At 53.9% G+C, this 19,765-nt stretch overlaps 1 protein-coding gene across 1 annotated transcript; it reads left to right on the top strand.

The window, feature by feature from the left end:
* The first annotated feature begins 277 nt into the window (after positions 1 to 277).
* On the top strand, positions 278 to 19,391 carry Hspa12b (heat shock protein family A (Hsp70) member 12B). The gene is made up of 13 exons (XM_003476616.5): positions 278 to 589; positions 5,658 to 5,717; positions 6,932 to 7,029; positions 7,994 to 8,118; positions 11,637 to 11,823; positions 12,160 to 12,264; positions 12,967 to 13,083; positions 14,914 to 15,088; positions 15,878 to 15,964; positions 16,271 to 16,375; positions 16,482 to 16,740; positions 17,243 to 17,346; positions 17,853 to 19,391. The coding sequence occupies exons 2-13, from the start codon at positions 5,675 to 5,677 to the stop codon at positions 18,506 to 18,508; spliced, it is 2,061 nt and encodes a 686-aa protein (XP_003476664.1). The 5' UTR covers positions 278 to 589; positions 5,658 to 5,674; the 3' UTR covers positions 18,509 to 19,391.
* The last annotated feature ends 374 nt before the right edge of the window (positions 19,392 to 19,765 follow it).

Here is a 19,765-nt window from a genome sequence, read left to right as displayed (position 1 = left end):
CAAGGTGGGCTGTAGGAAGGAAGGGGAGGCGGGGGAGCGACAGGAGGCTGGCGAGGGTCTGGAATTCGTCCGCCCCTCCTCCCCACCCTTCCTCCCCACCCCTCCGCTTTCCCGAGCCTGGCTGGCGCTGGAGGGGCGCGGAGGCCGGGGCCGGCTGGAGCCCTGGAGGAGGCCCCACAGGCCCCGCCCCCGCCCCCCCTGCACATCTGGGCCGGGCGCGCGGCCATCCGGCGGGGGAGGGGGAGGGGAGAGGAGGGACTGCGGGTGGGGCCGGCGAATGGGTGGGGGGGCAGGCGCACGTCGAGGGCCGTGGGTTGGGAGCTGCGGGCTGCGGGTCGGGATCCAGGCTGCCGGACCGTGTCGAGCTATCTAAAGGCCGAGGTGAGCTCAGGAGGTGCTAGGGGCGTCGAGGGGGCCATCCTGGCCTTCGGCTGGCCCCAGAACCGCAAACTTCGCACTCCAGTGGGTTTGTAGCAGGAACACAACTGTGCAGCGCCCGGGCTCCCACCTGAGCTTTGGGACCCCCCCACGCGAGACACGGAGTTCGGGCTGGCGGAAGAGCAGTGGACCCAGTGTGTCTGGGCCTGAGGTGAGATCTGGGGGTCGAATGCAGGCTTGTGCTGGGAAGTGGCCCCAAACTCTGTGGCCCTGGGATGCGAGAGAGTGGCGGGAGTGGCCAGGGTGCTGGGGACTCAGGTTTCTCTCTATGAGGCCAGCTTGAGGGTCCATGTTGGGTGGGGTCCGGGCTCACACAGGGTGCAGTCTTGCCTGGGGAGAGCTGGAAGGAAGGCAGGGCGCACCAGCCTAGGATCCAGGGACCTCAGATGGCCAAGAAACCAGAGTACAAGAGTGGTCATGCAGGTCCATGGCAGGGGTGGGAGAGCTTCACCACGCTGTGGAACCGAGGTTGTTTGTGAACTGACTGCTGATGTGATGAAGACCCATGGGCGTGGGGCAGGATGTATGGAAAGGGAGGGACCATGGGTGGTATTTTGTCATCCCTGCCCTAGCACAGGAGGGGCATCCCCAGCCTCCTCTGAACAAGGTGGGGCAGCCCTTTGGGTGCCATTTCTGATCTGGCCCTTGGGCCCTGGTTGTTGGCCCCATCTGTGCCTGGAAGGAATGGTTTGTGGCCTTACTTAGCTGACAGTCCTGTTCCATTAGGGTGTTGGCAGGCAAAGATGAACCAGTGAGGCAGGGTCCCCAGCTTAACGATCCAGGTGGATCCAGGCATTGGGTGAAGTCCTGAAATCCAACAATACCACACAGCTGCAGAGCCAGTGGTACCCAGCCTCAACACCTCACCCCAAGATAGATCCTCAAAGAATTCTCTGTCAAGCAAAAGTCCTAGGCTACTGTGAACCTGGGCAGAGCACTGGGAGATTTGTGGTTGTGAGTGGCCTACTCAGCCACACCTCTGAGCCCCAGTGCCTTGTGGGTAGAAGTCAGAGCAAAGGGTCAGGTGAATCTGAAGATTAGCGGTCAGTATGAAGCCAAGGGTTAGGGGTCAGTCCATTGCGGGGTTAAGGGTCTGTTTGGGTAGGGTATGGGTCAGGATGGAGTCAGAGTTTGGCAAGCACTTACAGCCCGGAAATGGAGTTACTTTCCGTGTAACTCAAACTCAGAGGCATCAGCAGTGTGAAACTAGTGGACCTCTAGTGGAAACTAGGTACGCTTCCACCTCCCCCATTTCTAGCTGTGGACCCTGCCCAGACCTAGATTTGAGAAGTGAAGCTGTCCTGGGCCCCATGGGCAGCACTATCCTTCAATGTTTTTTGTTTGTTTTCAGACAAGGTCTTGCTGTGTAGTTCAGATTAGACTCACTGTGTAGCTCAGGGTGACCTTAAACTCACAGCAGTCCTCCTGCCTCAGCCTCATGAGTGCTGGGATTATAGGTGCTGGCTCCTTCCACAATGCTTGGCTTCTCCTTCAGTGTATCTGGGGGGTGGGTACCTGCTGGGGTGAGCAAGGTTCCATGGATGTGTGTGTGTGCTTCTTTGACTGTCACCCCCTTCTACCCGTACCTCTTCAGGAAGCAGTGAGAAATTCCTTTTGTAACACAAATTGATACTTCCTTCTGAAAGAACTCGATATATGTACAATAAAATCCTCAGTACGACTGAAAACTTCTAACAAGCAGAAATTCAGAATCAATATCATGAAAGAAACAATATGTTCCCCTTCCCTTTATCAATACCTTCCATATCTGGACTTGGTACTCACATGATCCCTGTGGCACCCATTTTATAGAAAAAGGCATTGAGGTATGGAAAGGTGACATGATGCACTCACACTGAGTGCCATAAGGCCTTGATATCCCAGAGATCCCCTGTAGGGTCACACACTCAGGAGATAAGGTGCAAGCTGGGGAGATTACAAGCAGATAGTTGGGACATGGAATCCAGTGTTGACTTAGTCTTCCTGGCAGTGCTAGGTTGTTTCTCTTGCAGATCCAATATTCTTGGACCATAAAGATCTTTTCTCTCTTTCTTTCTTTCTTTCTTTCTTTCTTTCTTTCTTTCTTTCTTTCTTTCTTTCTTTTTCTTTCTGTCTCTCTCTCTCTCTCTCTCTCTCTCTCTCTCTCTCTCTCTCTCTTTCTTTCCTTCCTTCCTTCTTTCTTTCATGCATTCTAAGTGTGGGAAACTGGTTCCCACACTTAGCACAGAGGATAGCACTGAAGAAATGTCCAGTACTTCTGTGGTAAAGAATTAAGACTTAGGGGCTGGGGATTTAGCTCAGTGGCATAAGCGCCTGCCTTGTAAAGCAGGCAGTCGTGAGTTCGATCCCCGGTACTGATAAAAAGGAAAAAAGACAAAAAAAAAAAAAAAAGAAAGAATTAAGATTTACAAATAGGGCTGCTGGCTCCTCCCTTGTGGCCTGGATCAGTGGTATGCTGGTAAATGTTTTATAAGCAACTGTTTGAGAGGGAAGAAACATGGATTTTAGTCTTGTCGATTTCCACGGTGTAAATATTCCCAGTGTGGCTGGTTTCAAGCCACCAACAGTGATGTCAGTGAATGCCCAACTGGAAAAAGAGACAGTGTCAGCTCTGGAGTTCTGGAGGACTCAGCTGCACCACACTCTGTCACTCTGAGCTGAGCTCCTGTCACTGGCTCTCCAGGTCCCTACTGACTTCCTCTGTCTGATTTCCCGTTTTCTCAGCATCTTCTGGCTGTTATGCAAGTAGCCACAAGCAGCCTCTGCCCTTCTCCTGATTGTGATTCCTGGGCATCCAACTGTGTACTTCCAGTAACATGGGAGACAGCAGGACTGCATGTATCTGGAAATTTTCATGGGGCTGGCCATGCAGGAGTGCCCTAGGCCTACAGGAACATGTGAGAATTGGGGAGTCTGACCATGACTAGGCTGCGTTTGTGTAAACCATGCAGGAACAAGGGTGTGTATGTGTGTATACGTGCACGCTAGTGCCCAGCTCTGTGTCTGCTTGTGTTGTTAGCAAAGTTTCCTGATCAGGCTACTGGGAGTGGGACTGGGCAGCCCCTGCCTTTATTTGGAGAATCGACCAGGCTCATAGATAAAAGGACAATAACACCCATGATCTGAAGACTGGGACATTTGAGCAGCACCTCTCCCACTGATTTAGTGGGCCAAGGCCAGGGCCAGGGAGCTGAGGTTCTGCATTTCCGACTTGCTCCTGGGGGATGCCCAGGCCGTGACCTGAGACCATGATTCAATTCAAGTAACAATACTGTCGGGGTTTGCGGGATCCAGCCTGTCCCTTGGGCCCCATAGCTTCAGAGGCACAAGCTCTCCCTCTAGCCACTGTCGTCACATCTGTTCCAGATCTCATCACGTTTCTCCAAAGGTCTAGCTCAGCTCCCTTACCCCTTGGTCATCCCTCATCTGGAGTTACCTGCCTTGGGCTTTTAAGACAGTTGCTTTTGGTCTCATTTAACAGCAGCCTTCCTTTCTGAGGGCACTGGGAATCGAACCCAGGGCCTCTCATGTGTTAGGCAAGTGTACTACTAGTGAGCTACATCCCCAGTCCTTTTAAAATTTTGTTTTGACACAGGGTCTTGCTAGTTGCCCATGCTGACTTTAGACTTGTGATCCTCCGGCCATAGCTCATGAGTAGCTGGGATTACAGGATTGGGCCACCATGCCCACCTCATCTAAGAATCTCTTAAAATATCTGGGTTCTCTGAATCTCTTATCCAGGTCTCCAGAAAGCCACGGAGGACTTCTTCCCTTCGCCAGCCCACCTTCCCTGTCACCCTTGACTGTCACTTTTCCCTTCCCTCCCCTTGGTGTTCTTTTCCAGGTGCCCCGGGACAATGTCTCCTAAATGTACATCCCCAGCTCAGCGTCCTCCTGACCTCCAGACCGCCTACTCACTGGCTGCTTGGAATGTTCTCTTAGTTCTAACCCCACACTGTGCACTGGGCCCCTGTCAGCCTGCCCTGTCTTCAGTACCTTTCATCTCGCCATCCGTGTCCTCCTTTGAGCCGGAGGATGCCACCTTGGCATCTTCTTCATAAGCCTCTGGGTCCCATCTAATGTAATCTAACTTTTGAGCCTCAGATGTCTCCACTGTTGTCTCAAGCCCCACAGCCCCCACCATCACCAGCTAAGCTTGGCTGCTTGTAGTCCACTCTCCCCAGGCAGCCAGAGGGGCATCTCAGCGTGCAAAGTGTAGCTGGGTGTGGTGGCCCACACCTAGAACCCCAGCGCTCTGGGAAGTGATTGCAAATTTGAGCCCAGCCTGGGCAATTTAGCAATTTAGCAAGACTTCGTCTCAATTTTTAAAAATACGAAAAACATTTTTTTAAGGGCTGGGGTTGGTAGCTCATTGGTAGAACATTTGCTTAGCACATCTGAGGCCCTGAGTTCAGTTTCCAGTAAATCTCTACCTCCACAAAAACCAAGTTGAGCCATGCTCTTCCCCTGACCTGGCACTTTAAACCATTCAAGACTTGCTGTTGCCTTACACATAAAAACAAGTCTAGGGCTGGGGATTTAGGTCAGTGGCATAAGTGCCTGCCTGGCAAGTACGAGGTTGTGAATTCAATCCCTTGTACAAAAAAAAAAAAACAAAAAAAACAAGGGCTGGGTATTTAGCTCAGTGGCTTAAGTGGCTGCCTGGCAAGCATGAGGTCATGAGTTCAATCCCTGTCACAAAAAAAAAAAAAAAAAAGCCCCAAAAACCCAAATCTAATGAAGGGTCCTGGGGGGCCTAGTCCCTCTCTCAACCTGCTGATCCCTTCTCAGCATTGAGTAACCCAAAAGTCACTTGCATGATTATGTGAGGATGACCAGCTCACCCACCTGTCTGTGGGTCCCCAGGGCAGGGACAATGTCTCTAGATTACTGATGTCCCTCACCCAGCACCTGGCACCAGAAAGCATTGAGGAGCCTGTTGATTTCTACAGAGCAAAGCCATTTTTGACATAAGCTATGGAGCTGAGCTTTTGACAAGAGAAGGAATTGCTATACATTTGGTTAAACATGATAATGGAGTTGTAATGGTGTTTTTCAAAATATCTTTGTCTGCTGGAGAGACATATTGAAGAGTTTATAGGTGAAAAAATATGATGAGTTGCTTCAAAAGACTCCAGCCAAAAGTAAATAAATAAATAAGCATTCAGAGAAGGAACAAAGAAATAAGTAAACCCCATTCTGTCTGTTCCTGTTGACAGCTATAGGGCCTGCGAGGATGCTGGCTGTCCCAGAGATGGGCCTGCAGGGGCTCTACATAGGTAAGACCCCCCACTGTGCCCTGGCCACCAACCCCCTCCCCTCCACCAGGGCCCATCAGCCAATGCGCCTCCTGAGAGCCGTTCTGGAAATGCTTGCTTGCATGCGTAGGGTGGTCTGTGTGCTCAGCATGTGTGTGCATACTTGCAGGGAGGGTCTTGTGCACCGATGTGTGTACTAAGCGTGTGTATAGGTAGACAGTGTCCCTGCACAAAGTGGATCTGTTCACAGGACCCTTCTGTGTACATGAGTGTCTGTACGTGCATGTGTGTAGGCAGGGTCTGTGTGAGCAGGACTGTATGTTTATGAGTGTGTTTTGTGGGCAGGGGAGGAGGCCACCCGGCAAGAGGGACACTCCTCAGGAAGTCCATTCACAAAGACCTGGCAGGCTGGCCCTTCCTTCCTGCCTCCCTTCCCAGGCTCAAGCCATAGCAACATGGCCACTCAGGCTGGAGCTGGTGGCAGGGCTGAGCCCGTGCTGGCTGCATGGTAAAGGGGAGCTCTCAGAATGTGACCACCATGTTCTTGCCCTGCTGATCCCAGGCAGACTACAGTGCTGTCCATGTACTTCCCAGAACCCTCCAATATGTTCCTGGGTTAGCCCAAGAACTGAGGTGTGCCTATTTTGGGGCACAGGTAACCAGACTTCTTGGTGTTTGGCCATCCTAGCCTCAGAGCTGGGCTAAGGGAGGCACTGCCCACCTCCTCCTCCTCCTCCTCCTCCTGTCTCTCCCCTGGCAGCCAGCTGGGCCTGCCGGTGGCCCTGGGGTGGGGGAGGGGTGGCTCCATCCAGGTCTGATTAGAACCATGTGGCCCATCTTTAGGCTAGAGGGAAGCAGCCCCACTTCTAGGCCGGCTGTCCCACCCCCAGCCACACGTGTCTGTGACTTACTCTCCTGTGTCTTTTCCACCTCCCACCCCCATCCCTGGAGCCATCTGCCTCATCTCTCCTGCCCTTTCTTCCCTGGACTCAGTCTCCCCAGCACAGTGTTTTTGTCTCCGCCCTCCCCCACCTTTTGTGTGGGGTGCTAAGGTGGTAGAGCCCAGAATAAAGTTGCCTCAAACTGAGGACAGGCCCCCAGTCCCTGCCCTCGACATGTCCTTCCACTGCGCCAGTCCCCCTGCCCATCAGGAATGATGGGGAACCTCCCAGCGCCAGGCCTGGAGCCTAGCTGCCCTGATGGTGCCAGGGTGACCTGCCCTCTCTTCTCCACAGGCTCCAGCCCGGAGCGCTCCCCAGTGCCCAGCCCACCCGGCTCCCCGAGGACCCAGGAAAGCTGTGGCATTGCCCCCCTCACACCTTCACAGTCACCAGTAAGCCTGGGTGAGGGTTTGGGGTGGTGGGCGGCCTCGGTGATGTGGAGGAGGGCTGTGCCTCGCAGACAGTGTTGGGCCTGGGCTGGGAAGGAAGAAAGAACGAGGGCAGGGGCAGGCCACCAGGCTGCAAGTCCCACGCCTTAAGTGGCTTTGAGTGTAGAGTGACAATTCTACTGAGAAGTAAAAAGCTCTCTGTAACTACTGCCCCATACTCCCTTCTGCAGAATGACCCCTAGGGCTATGGCAGTTGGCCTGGCTGGGGCAGGTAGTGGGGTGAGCTTGTGTCTTTCCTAGGTCCTTAGAACCCCAGTGCCTCCCAGAGTTGCTTCTCCTGCCAGCCACAGCCCACTTGAATTCAAACCATATCTGGGGTAAGGGAGGTGTGCTGTTAAAAGTAGGTAGGAAGCTACAGGGCATGATGGTTCCAGGACATAGCTCCCCTCCCTCCACAGTCCTGCCCTGGAGATCCCCCCAGCCCACCCACTGGGCCACCCCACTGGGATCCAACCTGGACAGTCTATTGTTCTCAGGAAGCCCAGGCCTTGCCTGTGAGAAGGCAGGAACCACTGTTTACAGGTCTGTGTCACTGTGACCAAAAAGAGCAGGAAGTATAATATACACAGGTCCACATGCTATAAAGCTACCCAGAGGACACAATTGCTCCCAGCTGGGCCCAGGTTGGAGGATGCTGTGAGGTAGGGGTGGGAATGGTGGTCGAGGCAGTCCTTGCAGAAGTGGGCAGAGAACCTGAAGCAGGAAGGCAAGTGCTGGAGCCTGAAACCTCCCGGAGGGCTGGGGCTTTCTGAACAGCAGGTCTGTCCTGGGCTCAGCCTGGAGCCTGTTCGGGGAGAGTTGGGGGAGCCTGGGCTGGTGAGTCTGGGCCAGGGGAGGGAAACAGTGCCCTGCTGGGGGTTAGCACTTCCTGCTGGCTGCTCCCTAACTCCAGGTCTTGGGTTTGCAGAAGCCAGAGGCTCGAGTTCCCCAGCAGGCCTCCTTCTCTGTGGTGGTCGCCATTGACTTCGGCACCACGTCCAGCGGCTATGCCTTCAGCTTTGCCAGTGACCCGGAGTCCATCCACATGATGAGGTGACGACAGCTGGGCTGGCAGCTTTGGGATGGGATAGGCCTGGTTTCCAGAAATAGTCACAGAGACATCCCCTTCTGGGAGTCCTCACTGGGACAAAAGGTTGGAGGATGGACCCCAGGTCCGAGCTCCCAGCCTCCCTGGAGTGCTCCTTCCCTCTGTAGACAGCATCAAGCTTTATTTTTGTTTTTTTATTTATTTGTTTATGATGCTGTGGCTCAAACCCAGGGCCTCAAGCATGCTAGGCAAACGCTGTATTACTGAGCCACACCCACACTCCGTGGCTTTACTTATTTTAAATTTTGTTGAAATATAAAAAACATGTAATAAAATACATAAAGGTTTTTGAGGGTTACACACAAACATACACACATAAGTGTGCATATATGTGTTTTAAAAAGGAACTGCCTTTTTTTTTTTTTGTCTTTTTCCTTTTTATCGGTACTGGGGATTGAACTCATGACTGCCTGCTTGCAAGGCAGGCGCTTATGCCGCTGAGCTAAATCCCCCGCCCCGCCATTTTATTTTTTAATAAAAGGCCATGGCCAAGGCACCGAGGCCTCACTAACCTCCATACTGTTCCAGTTTTAGTGTATGTGCTGCCAAAGGGTGCATACAGCTTGCAGGATATTTGGTAGGTGTTTTGTGTTCAGACAAACACAGTGCCTGCCTTCTTCGGACAGTTCCCTAGTATTCCTCAGCACAGGGGTGTCAGAGAGTATCCCCTCCTATCGGCAGTATTTTGGGTTTGTTTTCCTCTCACTGTTCACTATAACAAAAAGTGCTACAGGTAATGTCCTCGAAAATTCATGCTGGGATCTCTGTAGGGCAGATTTCTAGATGGAGATTTGTTGTGACATGTCAGATGAAGAACAAGGAAATAAAGGTTCAAGACTGACAAGTCACGGGATTACTTCAAGGAGATGTTTGAAAAATTCCACCTGAGGGGCTGGGGATTTAGCTCAGCAGCATAAGCGCCTCCGTTACAAGGCAGGCAGTCGTGAGTTCGATCCCTGGTACTGATAAAAACGAAAAAGACAAAAAAAAAAAAAAAATTGAAAAATTCCACCTGATGTTGTGTGAACTCTCCTTTTTAGTCCATTTATGTTACCATAGTGAAATACCTGAGGAAAGGTACTGTGTAACGACATGAACTTACAGTTCTTGTGAGTAGAATTCCATGCTGATACAGAGCATCGTGTGACAAGAGACAGGAAATGTATGTGCTGGTGTCTGTCTGAACGCTCCCTGTTCTTTTTTGAAATTGTTTTAAAATTTAAAATTTTTGTCAATTCATGTTTGCAGTACATAATGTGATGACTGTCCATAACATGGGGAGTTCGGATCTATACATAGCACATCTCAATTCTGATCAATCCCTCTGCTCTCCTTCTTTCTCTCTCCATGTCTTGGTTTCCTTCTCATTGCCAAAAGATCTATCTTCCTGTTTCCTGTTACCTGCATTTTACCTTGCTCTTTATTTATATTTTGGGTTTCTCATATAAGACAAACTATTTGATATTTAAGCTTGTCTGATTTATTTCACCTAATATGGTCTCAAGGTGTATGTATTTTACTACAAATGACTCAAATTTTTTTTTGGTACTGGGGATCAAACTTACAATCTTGTGCTTGCCAAGCAGGCACTTACACTGCTGAGCTAAACCCTCGACTCCTGAATGACTCAAATTTATCCTTCATGGCCGAGTAGCATCCCATTGTGAAAAAATACCATTCAACTGTTTGTGGACACATAGGTCACTGCCAAGCTTTAGCTGGTATGTGCAGCTGTAAACATGGGTATGCAAGGAGTACTGTGCCTCTTCTTATAAAGCTGCCAGGGATTCAGTAATACAGGGTTTTGCCTTAATGACTTTATTCTAGTCCTACTCGCTTTCCAAAGGCCTCACCTCTAAATACTATAAGTGGATTATTTTGACCTTAATACTTTGCAATAGGGAATAAATTTCCACACATGAGGATTTGAGGGCACCCAAATTATAGATGTCAAAACTGCAGCACCACCACTGTGGACCTCAGGACCCTGATTCTTTGAATGAGTCTCATTGTGGCTGCAGCCAGCAGGTGAAGCTACCGGAAGTCCCCAAAATCTCTACCCAGACTGGGATAGGAGATACAGGGGGGCTCCTAGGGCCAGGGAGGCTGAGTGGAAGGGGAATGGACAGAGACAGATGATCTTCAGGATCTTGGACTGACTTTTCATATCATTGCAACCTCCACATGACAAGAGGCACAAAGGTCGTGGACACTCAGCCCTCTCTAGAGAAGCAGGACACCTCAGATGGCGCAATCATCAGCACACAGCTGAGGCCATGCTGGCCCCGTGGTGGGACCAGGGACACATGAAGGGATACTTTCTCTGTCCTGTGGAAGTGACAGTCACAGGAAATAAGTGAGGGCCATCATGCCTCCTCCTTGACCTTTCTTCCCACCAGCCACCAAACACCATCATTTCCATGACTTGCTAAAATCTGCGGAATGCCCATCCTCTTCTCTCCATGGCCACCAGCCTGCCTTCGTTGAGCCCCACCCTCTCACCTGGACCTCGGCAGTAACCTCCTGCCTGTCCTCCTCGCTTCCCTTCTCTGTCCTCTCTTCCCTCCGGGCTGTTCCATCTGAGGGCCAAGCAGCTTTCCTTCCCAAAGGCAAATGTGGTTCTGCCTCTTCACTCCCCTACTTGAAATAGAGAATTGTGCTGCAGCGTTTGGTGTCTTGCATTCTCTTCCCTTGGCATTCTGGTATTTTCTCCTGCTGTGTGTGAGCCAGTCTAGAGCTGTCCCCCTTCCCCTGTGCTCTCACACCTCTAGCCTTCTGCATTTGCTTTTCCTCTGCCTGGATTCCCAGTTCCTTCCCGCAAAGGGCTGCAGTGGTGAACCTGGTCTGAAGGGGTCCAGCATCAGAGAAAGCAGGAAGGATTTGCCAGGCTATGAAGTGGGCAGGGAGTTCTAGGTGGACGTCAGACGCCCCTGCAGAAAGAGATTCTAAATCTCATTCCGGTGTTGGGGACCTGCTGGGACAGTCTTCGTGGGTGTAGCTGCTGAGGTGGGTCAGACAGAAATGATCATGAACGATACTGCAGGAGCTTGGATTTAGGGGACAGCTTCAAGGAGGGCAAAGTGATGTGTCTCTCCAGGACCTCTGCTGGGGTCCTGGAGAGACACATCATGAGGCCAGACCAGGCCAGCGGATATTGTCCTGATGCTTTGAGGAAAGGTCAAATGGTGCCCCTCCCTGGAAGGAACAGGGCCCAAACGGGACCAGTGGGCCCATGGACGTAAAAGAGCCCATGACTAGTGTTTATGAAAATTCAAGTGGATGCCATTTGTTCATCACAAGAACCCTAAAAGTAGATAATACTATTGTTCCCGTTGCATAGATGAAAAGACTGAGGCTTGGGAAGGTTGTGTCCTGCTGCAGGTTACACAGCTGGCCCCAGAGCCAGCGTCCATCTTCATGAAGGGATGTTTGTAGCTGACCTCACTTCCCTGTGTCTCTGCAGAAAATGGGAAGGTGGGGATCCTGGCGTGGCCCACCAGAAGACCCCTACCTGTCTACTGCTGACTCCTGAGGGCACCTTTCACAGTTTTGGATATACTGCTCGAGATTACTACCACGACCTGGATCCGGAGGAGGCCCGGGACTGGCTCTACTTCGAGAAGTTCAAGATGAAGATCCATAGTGCCACCGTGAGCAGTGTTACTGGCAAGGCCCCAACCAGGAAGCCAGGACCAGGAAGGGACCAAATCTCCTTAGTGGAGGGAGGAGATGGAGGCGTGGCTAGGAGGCGGAGCTATGGGCCAAGGATTGGAGCTCAAAACGTGGAGGCGTGGCTAAAATGGGTGGGAACAGAGTGAGGATGGGTTAGAGGAGGGGCAGAGCTAAGAAGAGACCCTGGGGCTAATAATGGCAATTGGGGGAAAGCAGGAGAAAATTGGGGAGATGGGATGATTTTGAGGAAGAAGTCATTGGGAAGTGGGGGCAGAGCTATGACATTTTCCAGAGACACGCCGTGTCCCTGCCAGGATCTCACCTTGAAGACCCAGCTAGAGGCAGTAAATGGAAAGAAGATGCCAGCCCTGCAGGTGTTCGCACATGCCCTACACTTCTTCAAAGAGCACGCCCTGCAGGTGCCCGCTGCCCCACCCCTGCCTACCGGGACAGCGCCCCTCAGCCCGTCCTAGTCCTCCTCCCTTCCTCTCCATCTTCCTCACCCCTGTCTGTCAGATGGGCAGACACTAGTCAGGGCCAGAGGTCCTCTTTGTCATCCTCATCCTGCCCTCCTCCTCCCGGAACCTCCCCCGGGCCACCCTCGGGAGGGAAGAGGTTCTTCCCCACAGCCAGGAAGTTCTTCCTAAGGTTGACTGGTTCCTCTAGGTCTCCTCCAGGGCTAAAGATGACCCAAGTCAGCCGTTTCCACTGTTTTAGTTACTTGTTGCTTAGACATAATACTCAACACCCACCAGTTAAGGGAGGAAAAGTTTACTTAGTTCACAGTTTACACAGGTTTCAGTCCATAATTAGCTGGCTCTGAGGCAGGTTGGCACATGGCAGAGGGGCACAGCAGAGGATAACAAGCTCATGGCAGGCTGAAGATTTAAAAAAACAGTAAGTGACAGGCGATCACAGCTCTTTCTATCCCTTATATCTCATCCAGGCTACTTAGGGCAAGTAACATTCACAGCCTAACTCCTAGCACTGAACCATGCATCTCCTCCAGTGCCACATATTCTAAATCCCGCCACCTCTGAAAAAGCCCCACCTATGACTGCATAAGGCTGGGGGAACATCTAGACACAGCCACGACACCTCCCTGTTGCCTCCGGCTGCAGGAACTGAGGGAGCAGTGCCCATCACTGCCTGAGAAGGATACTGTGCGCTGGGTGTTGACAGTGCCCGCCATCTGGAAACAGCCGGCCAAGCAGTTCATGCGGGAAGCCGCCTACCTGGTGAGCACATTTGGCTGAGGGCCCTGGGGGTTGCCACACCCTCATCTCTGACCGCCCCAGAACCACAGTCATTGCATAAAGACCTCCAGCTCTCCACCCCCACCCCTCACCCTGCACCACGGAATTTTGGAGGATTATTGCCACCAAGACAGGAAGTGGATCTTGTCAGACAGACAAGAGGCACAGCGTAGACCAGTGAGACCACATCCTAAGTGGAGTTTATTAGAACCACAGCCCAACATACACTCTTACAAGCATGGTCTATTGAAGATGGGTCTCAAGAGAAAGGGGAAGGAGGAAGCAAGGCAGCTGAGCGAGATGTGCTTCCTCAGCACGTGGCCGCGGCCTGGTCCCTCGGCGAGCGCCTGAGGAAGAATTGTGTAGCAGTGAGGCAAAGATCCATTTCAGTCTGTCCCTGGGTGTGGGGGGAGGGGAAGGGACACCTGTCAAGGGAGGTTGAGTCCCCTTCAGCTGAGAGCAGCTCAGCTGGTCTGGAGAAGGGACCACTGTGAACCAACAACAGCAGCAGGCACTGAGGACACCCATTTTGACTGACATTGGTGCTTTACAGACACCCCACCTCTGTCCTCACTCTGGTGGGCTGGTGGGTTTCTCTCTGGAAAGGACTCCGAGACCAGTGTGTGCTTGTCTTCCTACCCAAGATGCACGAAGGTCTGGAGGAAGAGGGGTGGGGCTCTGGCACTACCCACTCCATTGGCACAGCCTCAGAGAGAGTCATTGCTTGGCCCTGCCCCTGGGGCCTTGGGGAACAGAGCCCAGGACAGTGGTGGCAAATCTATGGCACATATGCCTCAGCAGGCTGTCGGTATCTTTTGGGGAGGGGGGTAACCAGGAATTGAAATCACGACCTTGTGTTTGCTCAGGCAGGCTCTAATGCCACTGAGCTCCACCCTTGGTGCTTGTTTGTATGATTGAAAAGCTAAGAGGTTCACCATCACTGCCCTAGGACATCTCCAGCCTGCCTGTGGCCCCCAACACATACATACCTATGTGTCAGACATGACCCAGGAGCCAGGTCTGCACAATATGTTGCTTTTTCCTGGAAGGAGCTGGACCACTGCAGAAGCAAAGCTGTCCCACCTGGAACAAATGCCACATACCTAGTGTCCCTGGCCCATTTACCTACCCTGCTCCCTCCCACACTATTCTCTGCTGTCAGCTCCAGAAGGACTGGGCCTGGGCAGGAAGTCTCCATCACCATGCATCTCCCCCTTCCCCATCTGATCAAACTCTAGGAAACCCCATAAACCCTAAAGTACTTCCCAAAGGGATCCTCTGCTCTCATTCAGGAAATACCAGCTCCCATTAGGTTCTCCTCCCTATCGCGCCCTGCAACCGGCCTGTCCTGGTGCCTGGAATTTCACTGTTTCCTTCCTGCTATAGCAGATTCTCAGGAACAAAGTTCTGGGAGTGGGGCGGCCTGAGGCCAGTGTCAGACACCAGCCTGGTGAGCGCAGTGGGGCCCCACCATCTCCTCTGTTCCACTGCACCCCACACTGTCCTCAGGTCTCTGCTAATACTGCAGTCAGTGCCTAACTGGCCAGCCCTGCCCTGTGAGGAGACCTTGCTGCAGCCCCATCTTCTCTGCCTGCTGTCAGCCCTTTGGCCCCTTGGCCCATGCCATGGCCCTCCCCTGCCTGCTCACAGGGTGGCTGTGAGGCTGCTCCAGATTTGTGTGGCATGAAGGGACCTGAGAGACCTAGCATGGGTGGGCTGTGACAAGTGCCAGGGGAGGAGATGGAGCTACTAGGCCCGAGGGTGTCGCCTGAGATGTGACAGCCTCTGGTGCTGCCTACCACCTATCCCCAGGCTGGCCTGGTATCTCGAGAGAATGCAGAACAGCTACTCATTGCACTGGAGCCCGAGGCTGCCTCTGTCTACTGCCGGAAGCTACGGCTGCACCAGCTCATGGACCTGAGTAGCAGAGCCCCTGGTGGTGGGCGACTGGGCGAGCGCCGGTCCATCGACTCCAGCTTCCGGCAGGGTGAGCTGCCCCAGGGATGCTGCCCGGGCAGTCAGCCTACCTTGCAGTGTCAGAGAGGCAATGAGGCCAGAGGCTCAACCATGTCGGAGATGCAGGGGAGAGAGTCCCATCTGGGGCAGCAAATCTCTGGTAGAGAGAAGTATAGCCCTAGACAGGGGGATCCTGAAATGGGGGAGCCACAACAAAGCCTTGACCTGAGGTGCCCCACCGTAGAGCAGAGATTTTATCTTGCTTAGGGGTGCCCCATCTAAGTGGAGCAGCCTCAGTCTGCCCTCAGGTGCAGTGCTCAGGTGAGCATTGAGAAAGGAAGAAGTCAGGGTACACTCCCATCTTCTCTTAAACAGGGGCTGCATCAGTTGTTGTCCCCACCAGCCCTCTGTCCTCACCCACCCCATGCTCCTGCTGCCAGGACTAGGCATAGAGGCCAAAGACATCTATAAACAACCTTGACCACTTTCCAAATGCCATCTCCTATGACAGGCAGGAGCTGAGCTCCCCTAGGACACCTGGAGCCTCTGTACCCCACCCAGCTCCCCCAAACCCTTCTAAACCTGATTTTGCTGAGGCCTGTTCTCTCCTGGGTTAAGGGAAGGTCCTGTGACCAGAAATACAATACTTCTTCCCAACTGTTAAAACACCGCCTGGGTTTGGGGTGACCATCGCCTTCTTAGCTGGCATAGGAGTTTCAGGGGTGCTGGCTGCTCCAGGTGCTCTGGGAGCCTCCGGCAGAGAGGATGAGGTTGAATGTGGTAGCTCTTGACCTCACAGTCCTGCTGTTCCCAACTCCAGCCCGTGAGCAACTGCGAAGGTCCCGCCACAGCCGCACATTCCTGGTGGAGTCAGGCGTGGGAGAGCTGTGGGCAGAGATGCAGGCAGGTAGGACAGAAGGAATGCAACGATTTTTCTCTGACCCTGCTGGTAACCATATACTGATGGGAAAAGGCACACTGCCTAAGCCCACCCCTTCCTCTTCCGATGCTGTATCTAACCTGGAAGTCCCTCATGGTCACCCACATCCCCACCTCACTCAGAGCCGCGCACTTAACTCCTATTCCTTCACGGGATTGCACACATGCATGCAGGGTTTGGGACCTGAGGCAGGGTTGGCGGCTGGGCAAGGGCAGAAAGGACCCCGGGCTGAGAGTTTGTGCAGGCCCTGAGTGCTTGAGCTGGCTGCCACAGGAGACCGTTACATGGTGGCAGACTGTGGGGGAGGCACTGTGGACCTGACAGTGCACCAGCTGGAGCAGCCCCACGGCACCCTGAAGGAGCTCTACAAGGCATCAGGTGAGTGGCCCAGCCGCGACCTTGCTACCCGGAGCGCTCCGGCCCCACACCGCCTCCTGGCGGCCCGGTACTCGCTGATGCCTTCTTGCCTATCGCTCCATGGCAGGAGGACCCTATGGCGCGGTGGGCGTGGACTTGGCCTTTGAGCAGTTACTCTGTCGCATCTTCGGAGAAGACTTCATCGCCACCTTCAAAAGGCAACGGCCGGCAGCCTGGGTGGATCTGACCATCGCCTTCGAGGCCCGCAAACGCACAGCGGGCCCGCATCGGGCGGGAGCGCTCAACATCTCACTGCCTTTCTCTTTCATTGACTTCTACCGCAAGCAGCGAGGCCACAACGTGGAGACAGCTCTGCGCAGAAGCAGGTGGGCCCAGAGCCAGCATTCAGGAGTTGAGGCCGGGTTTGCGATGGGGAATGTCAGGACAGGTAAAGTCGGGGGCGGGGGGGGGGCAGTGGAGGCCAGCCTGATTCGTTACACACACCGAACGGGGGAGGGGTAGGGTAGGTGAGTGTGCCCAGGGGTAAATTCACCCCTGAAATCGGAGTCTAACCTGGGCAAGGAGAATCACAGGGTGTGTATCACCTTCCGGCTGCACCAGGCCACCCTGCCAACCAGTGCTTCTTGGGTTCTCTGAGGTGAGAAAGCGGAAGCTTCTCTCCTGCGACCTCATGCTGGACTGGAGCAGGCTGTGGAGTGCAGTGGGGATAACGATCAACATCCAGCTAGTCTGCCCTGCATGCAGTGTGCAGGCAGTGAGTGCCAGGCACACCTGCCTGGGAGCAGGGGTAGGAAATGAGCAGACTCTAAGTTGCAGCAAACAGCTGTACCCTAACCTTGAGACCTGTGTCATCTTTGCCATCTACAGTGTGAACTTCGTGAAGTGGTCCTCCCAGGGGATGCTTCGGATGTCCTGTGAGGCCATGAACGAGCTTTTTCATCCCACAGTAAGTGGGATCATCCAGCACATAGGTGAGTGCCTGGCCTCATTAGGGAGAATTCCTTTTGTCAGGGCCCAGAAACAGCCACATATCCGTCCACTGGCACGAGACCCAGCATCATCTGAAACACTGGGAGCATGCAGTGTGGCTGTGATTAAGAGCTACAAGAATAATAGGAAGTCTTGCCAGGGTTGATAATACTGGGTTTCCCCAAATGCTATCCCATGGGAAAATGAGCTGAGGTGTCCAGTGGGCATGCTGTTTTGCATACAGTGTGTACACAGTTGATACTGTAAATGCACTCCATGGGGTGGTGGGAGAGAAGGGGTTTGGGGGTGGAGTGTTGGTTGTGAGGATTATTTGGTGACCCTCAGTGAAAGCACTGTTTCCCTTATCAGAAGGTGGCGAGGTGTTAAGTTGCCAGAATACAGGTGGGGCAGGACGAGTCACCAATCGCTCCTCCCCTTACCCCTTTTCCCGCCCCGCCCCACCCCACCTCACCTCACCCCAACCCATCCCATCCGGCCCTGCCCGCAGAGACGCTGCTGGAACGGCCAGAGGTGCAGGGCGTGAAGCTGCTCTTTCTGGTGGGCGGCTTCGCTGAGTCAGCAGTGCTGCAGCATGCGGTGCAGGTGGCGCTGGGCGCCCGCGGCCTGCGCGTTGTGGTCCCGCACGACGTCAGCCTTACCATTCTCAAGGGCGCAGTGCTCTTTGGCCAGGCCCCGGGCGTAGTGCGGGTGCGCCGTTCTCCACTCACTTATGGTGTGGGCGTGCTCAACCGCTTTGTGGCCGGGCGCCACCCACCGGACAAACTGCTTGTGCGCGACGGCCGTCGCTGGTGCACCGACGTCTTCGAGCGTTTCGTAGCCGCAGAGCAGTCAGTGGCCCTGGGCGAAGAGGTGTGCCGCAGTTACTGCCCGGCGCGCCCAGGCCAGCGGCGCGTGCTCATCAATCTGTACTGCTGTGCCGCCGAGGACGCGCGCTTCATCACCGACCCGGGCGTGCGCAAGTGTGGGGCGCTCAGCCTGGAGCTCGAGCCTGCCGAGGGCGGCTTGGACAGTGCTGGCACACCCCCCGGCCGCCTCGAGATCCGCGCCGCCATGCAGTTTGGTGACACTGAGATTAAGGTCACTGCTGTCGATGTCAGCACCAATCGCTCTGTGCGCGCCGCCATTGACTTTCTTTCCAACTGAGGGCGCAGCGGAGCAACCTCTTCGCCCGGCCCCACCCTCTTTCAAGGGGCTGCGGGCCTAGGAAGCCCGATAGGGATGAAGGACGCACTAGTTCAAATGTCAGTGCTCTTTTTGAGTCCTCCAGCTGGAGCGAGATGAGGTCAAGGAAGGGAGGGAGGGTGGGTGGGAGAAGACATGGAGACTCGCTCTGGGATTGGGCTTTGGTCCACTGACTGGAAGGACCCCTGCCAAGCACCAACGGGAAAGGGAGAATTCTTCGAAGAGGTGTGCAAGAGGTGCGCTCAACCTGGCGGAAGTGCCTCACACTGAAGGCAGAAGGCAGAAGAGAAGCCTGAAATGTGGGTTGCAGAATGAGGCCAAGCAAGGCAGGCTGGAGTGGGGAGGTCGTGCAGGGCATGGACCTGAAGGACCTGAGCTGGGGTTGATGGGCTTCTGTCATAGGGAAGCCAGGCAGTGCCACTGCACGTCGCAGGGAAATGACAAGTGGAAACTAGAGGAACAAGGGTAGCAGCACCTTCCTGATGTGGTGCTGGCCACACAAGGATGACCATTAACTGCAGAAAAAGACTCAGGAGGAGGGTGTGTTTTGGTGAAGGCAGTTTTGAGGGATTTGGGCATAGCATGCTGGAGGCCCTAAGGGCCACCTATGAATGGCCCTCTTGCACCTTACCCCAGCCATTCAAGGCCTGTTGGGGGAACAGGCGGCAGGGCAGAGGAAAGACTTGGGGATGGTCCCAGCGGTGCTACTGACTCCGTATGCTGACACCTGTGGGCCTCAGTTTCCCCACATGTGAAATGTCAGGAACTTACCTCCAAAGTGTCATCCCCACCTGCCTGAGAACCCATCCTAAGGTGACAATAAAGTATTTATGCTCAAGGGGAAGCTGTGGCCTGCTGGCATGCACAAGTGGAGCCCTCAATAGTGGGAACAGTAGGAACAGGGCTAGAGAAAGGAGAAAATGTTAGCTGCAGGTGGGGCTGGGAACCGGTCAGAGGGGGGTGCTGCTGCCTCCCTGTCAAGCATCCCAAACAACACCCCATCCAGTCTCCCTGAGACTCCCTGGCCAGGCGGGAGGCCCCTCCATCCAAACTGTTGCAGAGCCCGGTCCCAAGCCTACAGCGTCTGGCCTAGGCACACATCTTCTGGGCTGGGTGCTACATCACTCTGCGTGCCCCTGCCTCCTGAACGAACGCATTACCTAAGTCCTTAGTCCATCTGCTAAGGATTGTTGTCTTCAGGACCCCACAGAAAACACT

Source organism: Cavia porcellus, unplaced genomic scaffold (genome assembly GCF_034190915.1).
Source record: "Cavia porcellus strain 051 isolate PalLab524CR breed Dunkin Hartley unplaced genomic scaffold, mCavPor4.1 scaffold_5, whole genome shotgun sequence".
NCBI lineage: Eukaryota > Metazoa > Chordata > Mammalia > Rodentia > Caviidae > Cavia > Cavia porcellus.
The sequence above is the reverse complement of the archived record's forward strand: the minus strand, read 5'-3'. Positions and strand labels throughout refer to the sequence as shown.

What these genes read in the sequence shown, in the direction of transcription:
- Hspa12b (XM_003476616.5), top strand. Translation starts at nt 5,675, where the DNA reads ATGCTGGCTGTCCCAGAGATGGGCCTGCAGGGGCTCTACATAG. An exon ending in GAGTCCATCCACATGATGAG is followed by an intron (nt 8,119 to 11,636) that starts GTGACGACAGCT and finishes GTGTCTCTGCAG; the next exon opens with AAAATGGGAAGGTGGGGATC. An exon ending in GTGGGCAGAGATGCAGGCAG is followed by an intron (nt 15,965 to 16,270) that starts GTAGGACAGAAG and finishes TGGCTGCCACAG; the next exon opens with GAGACCGTTACATGGTGGCA.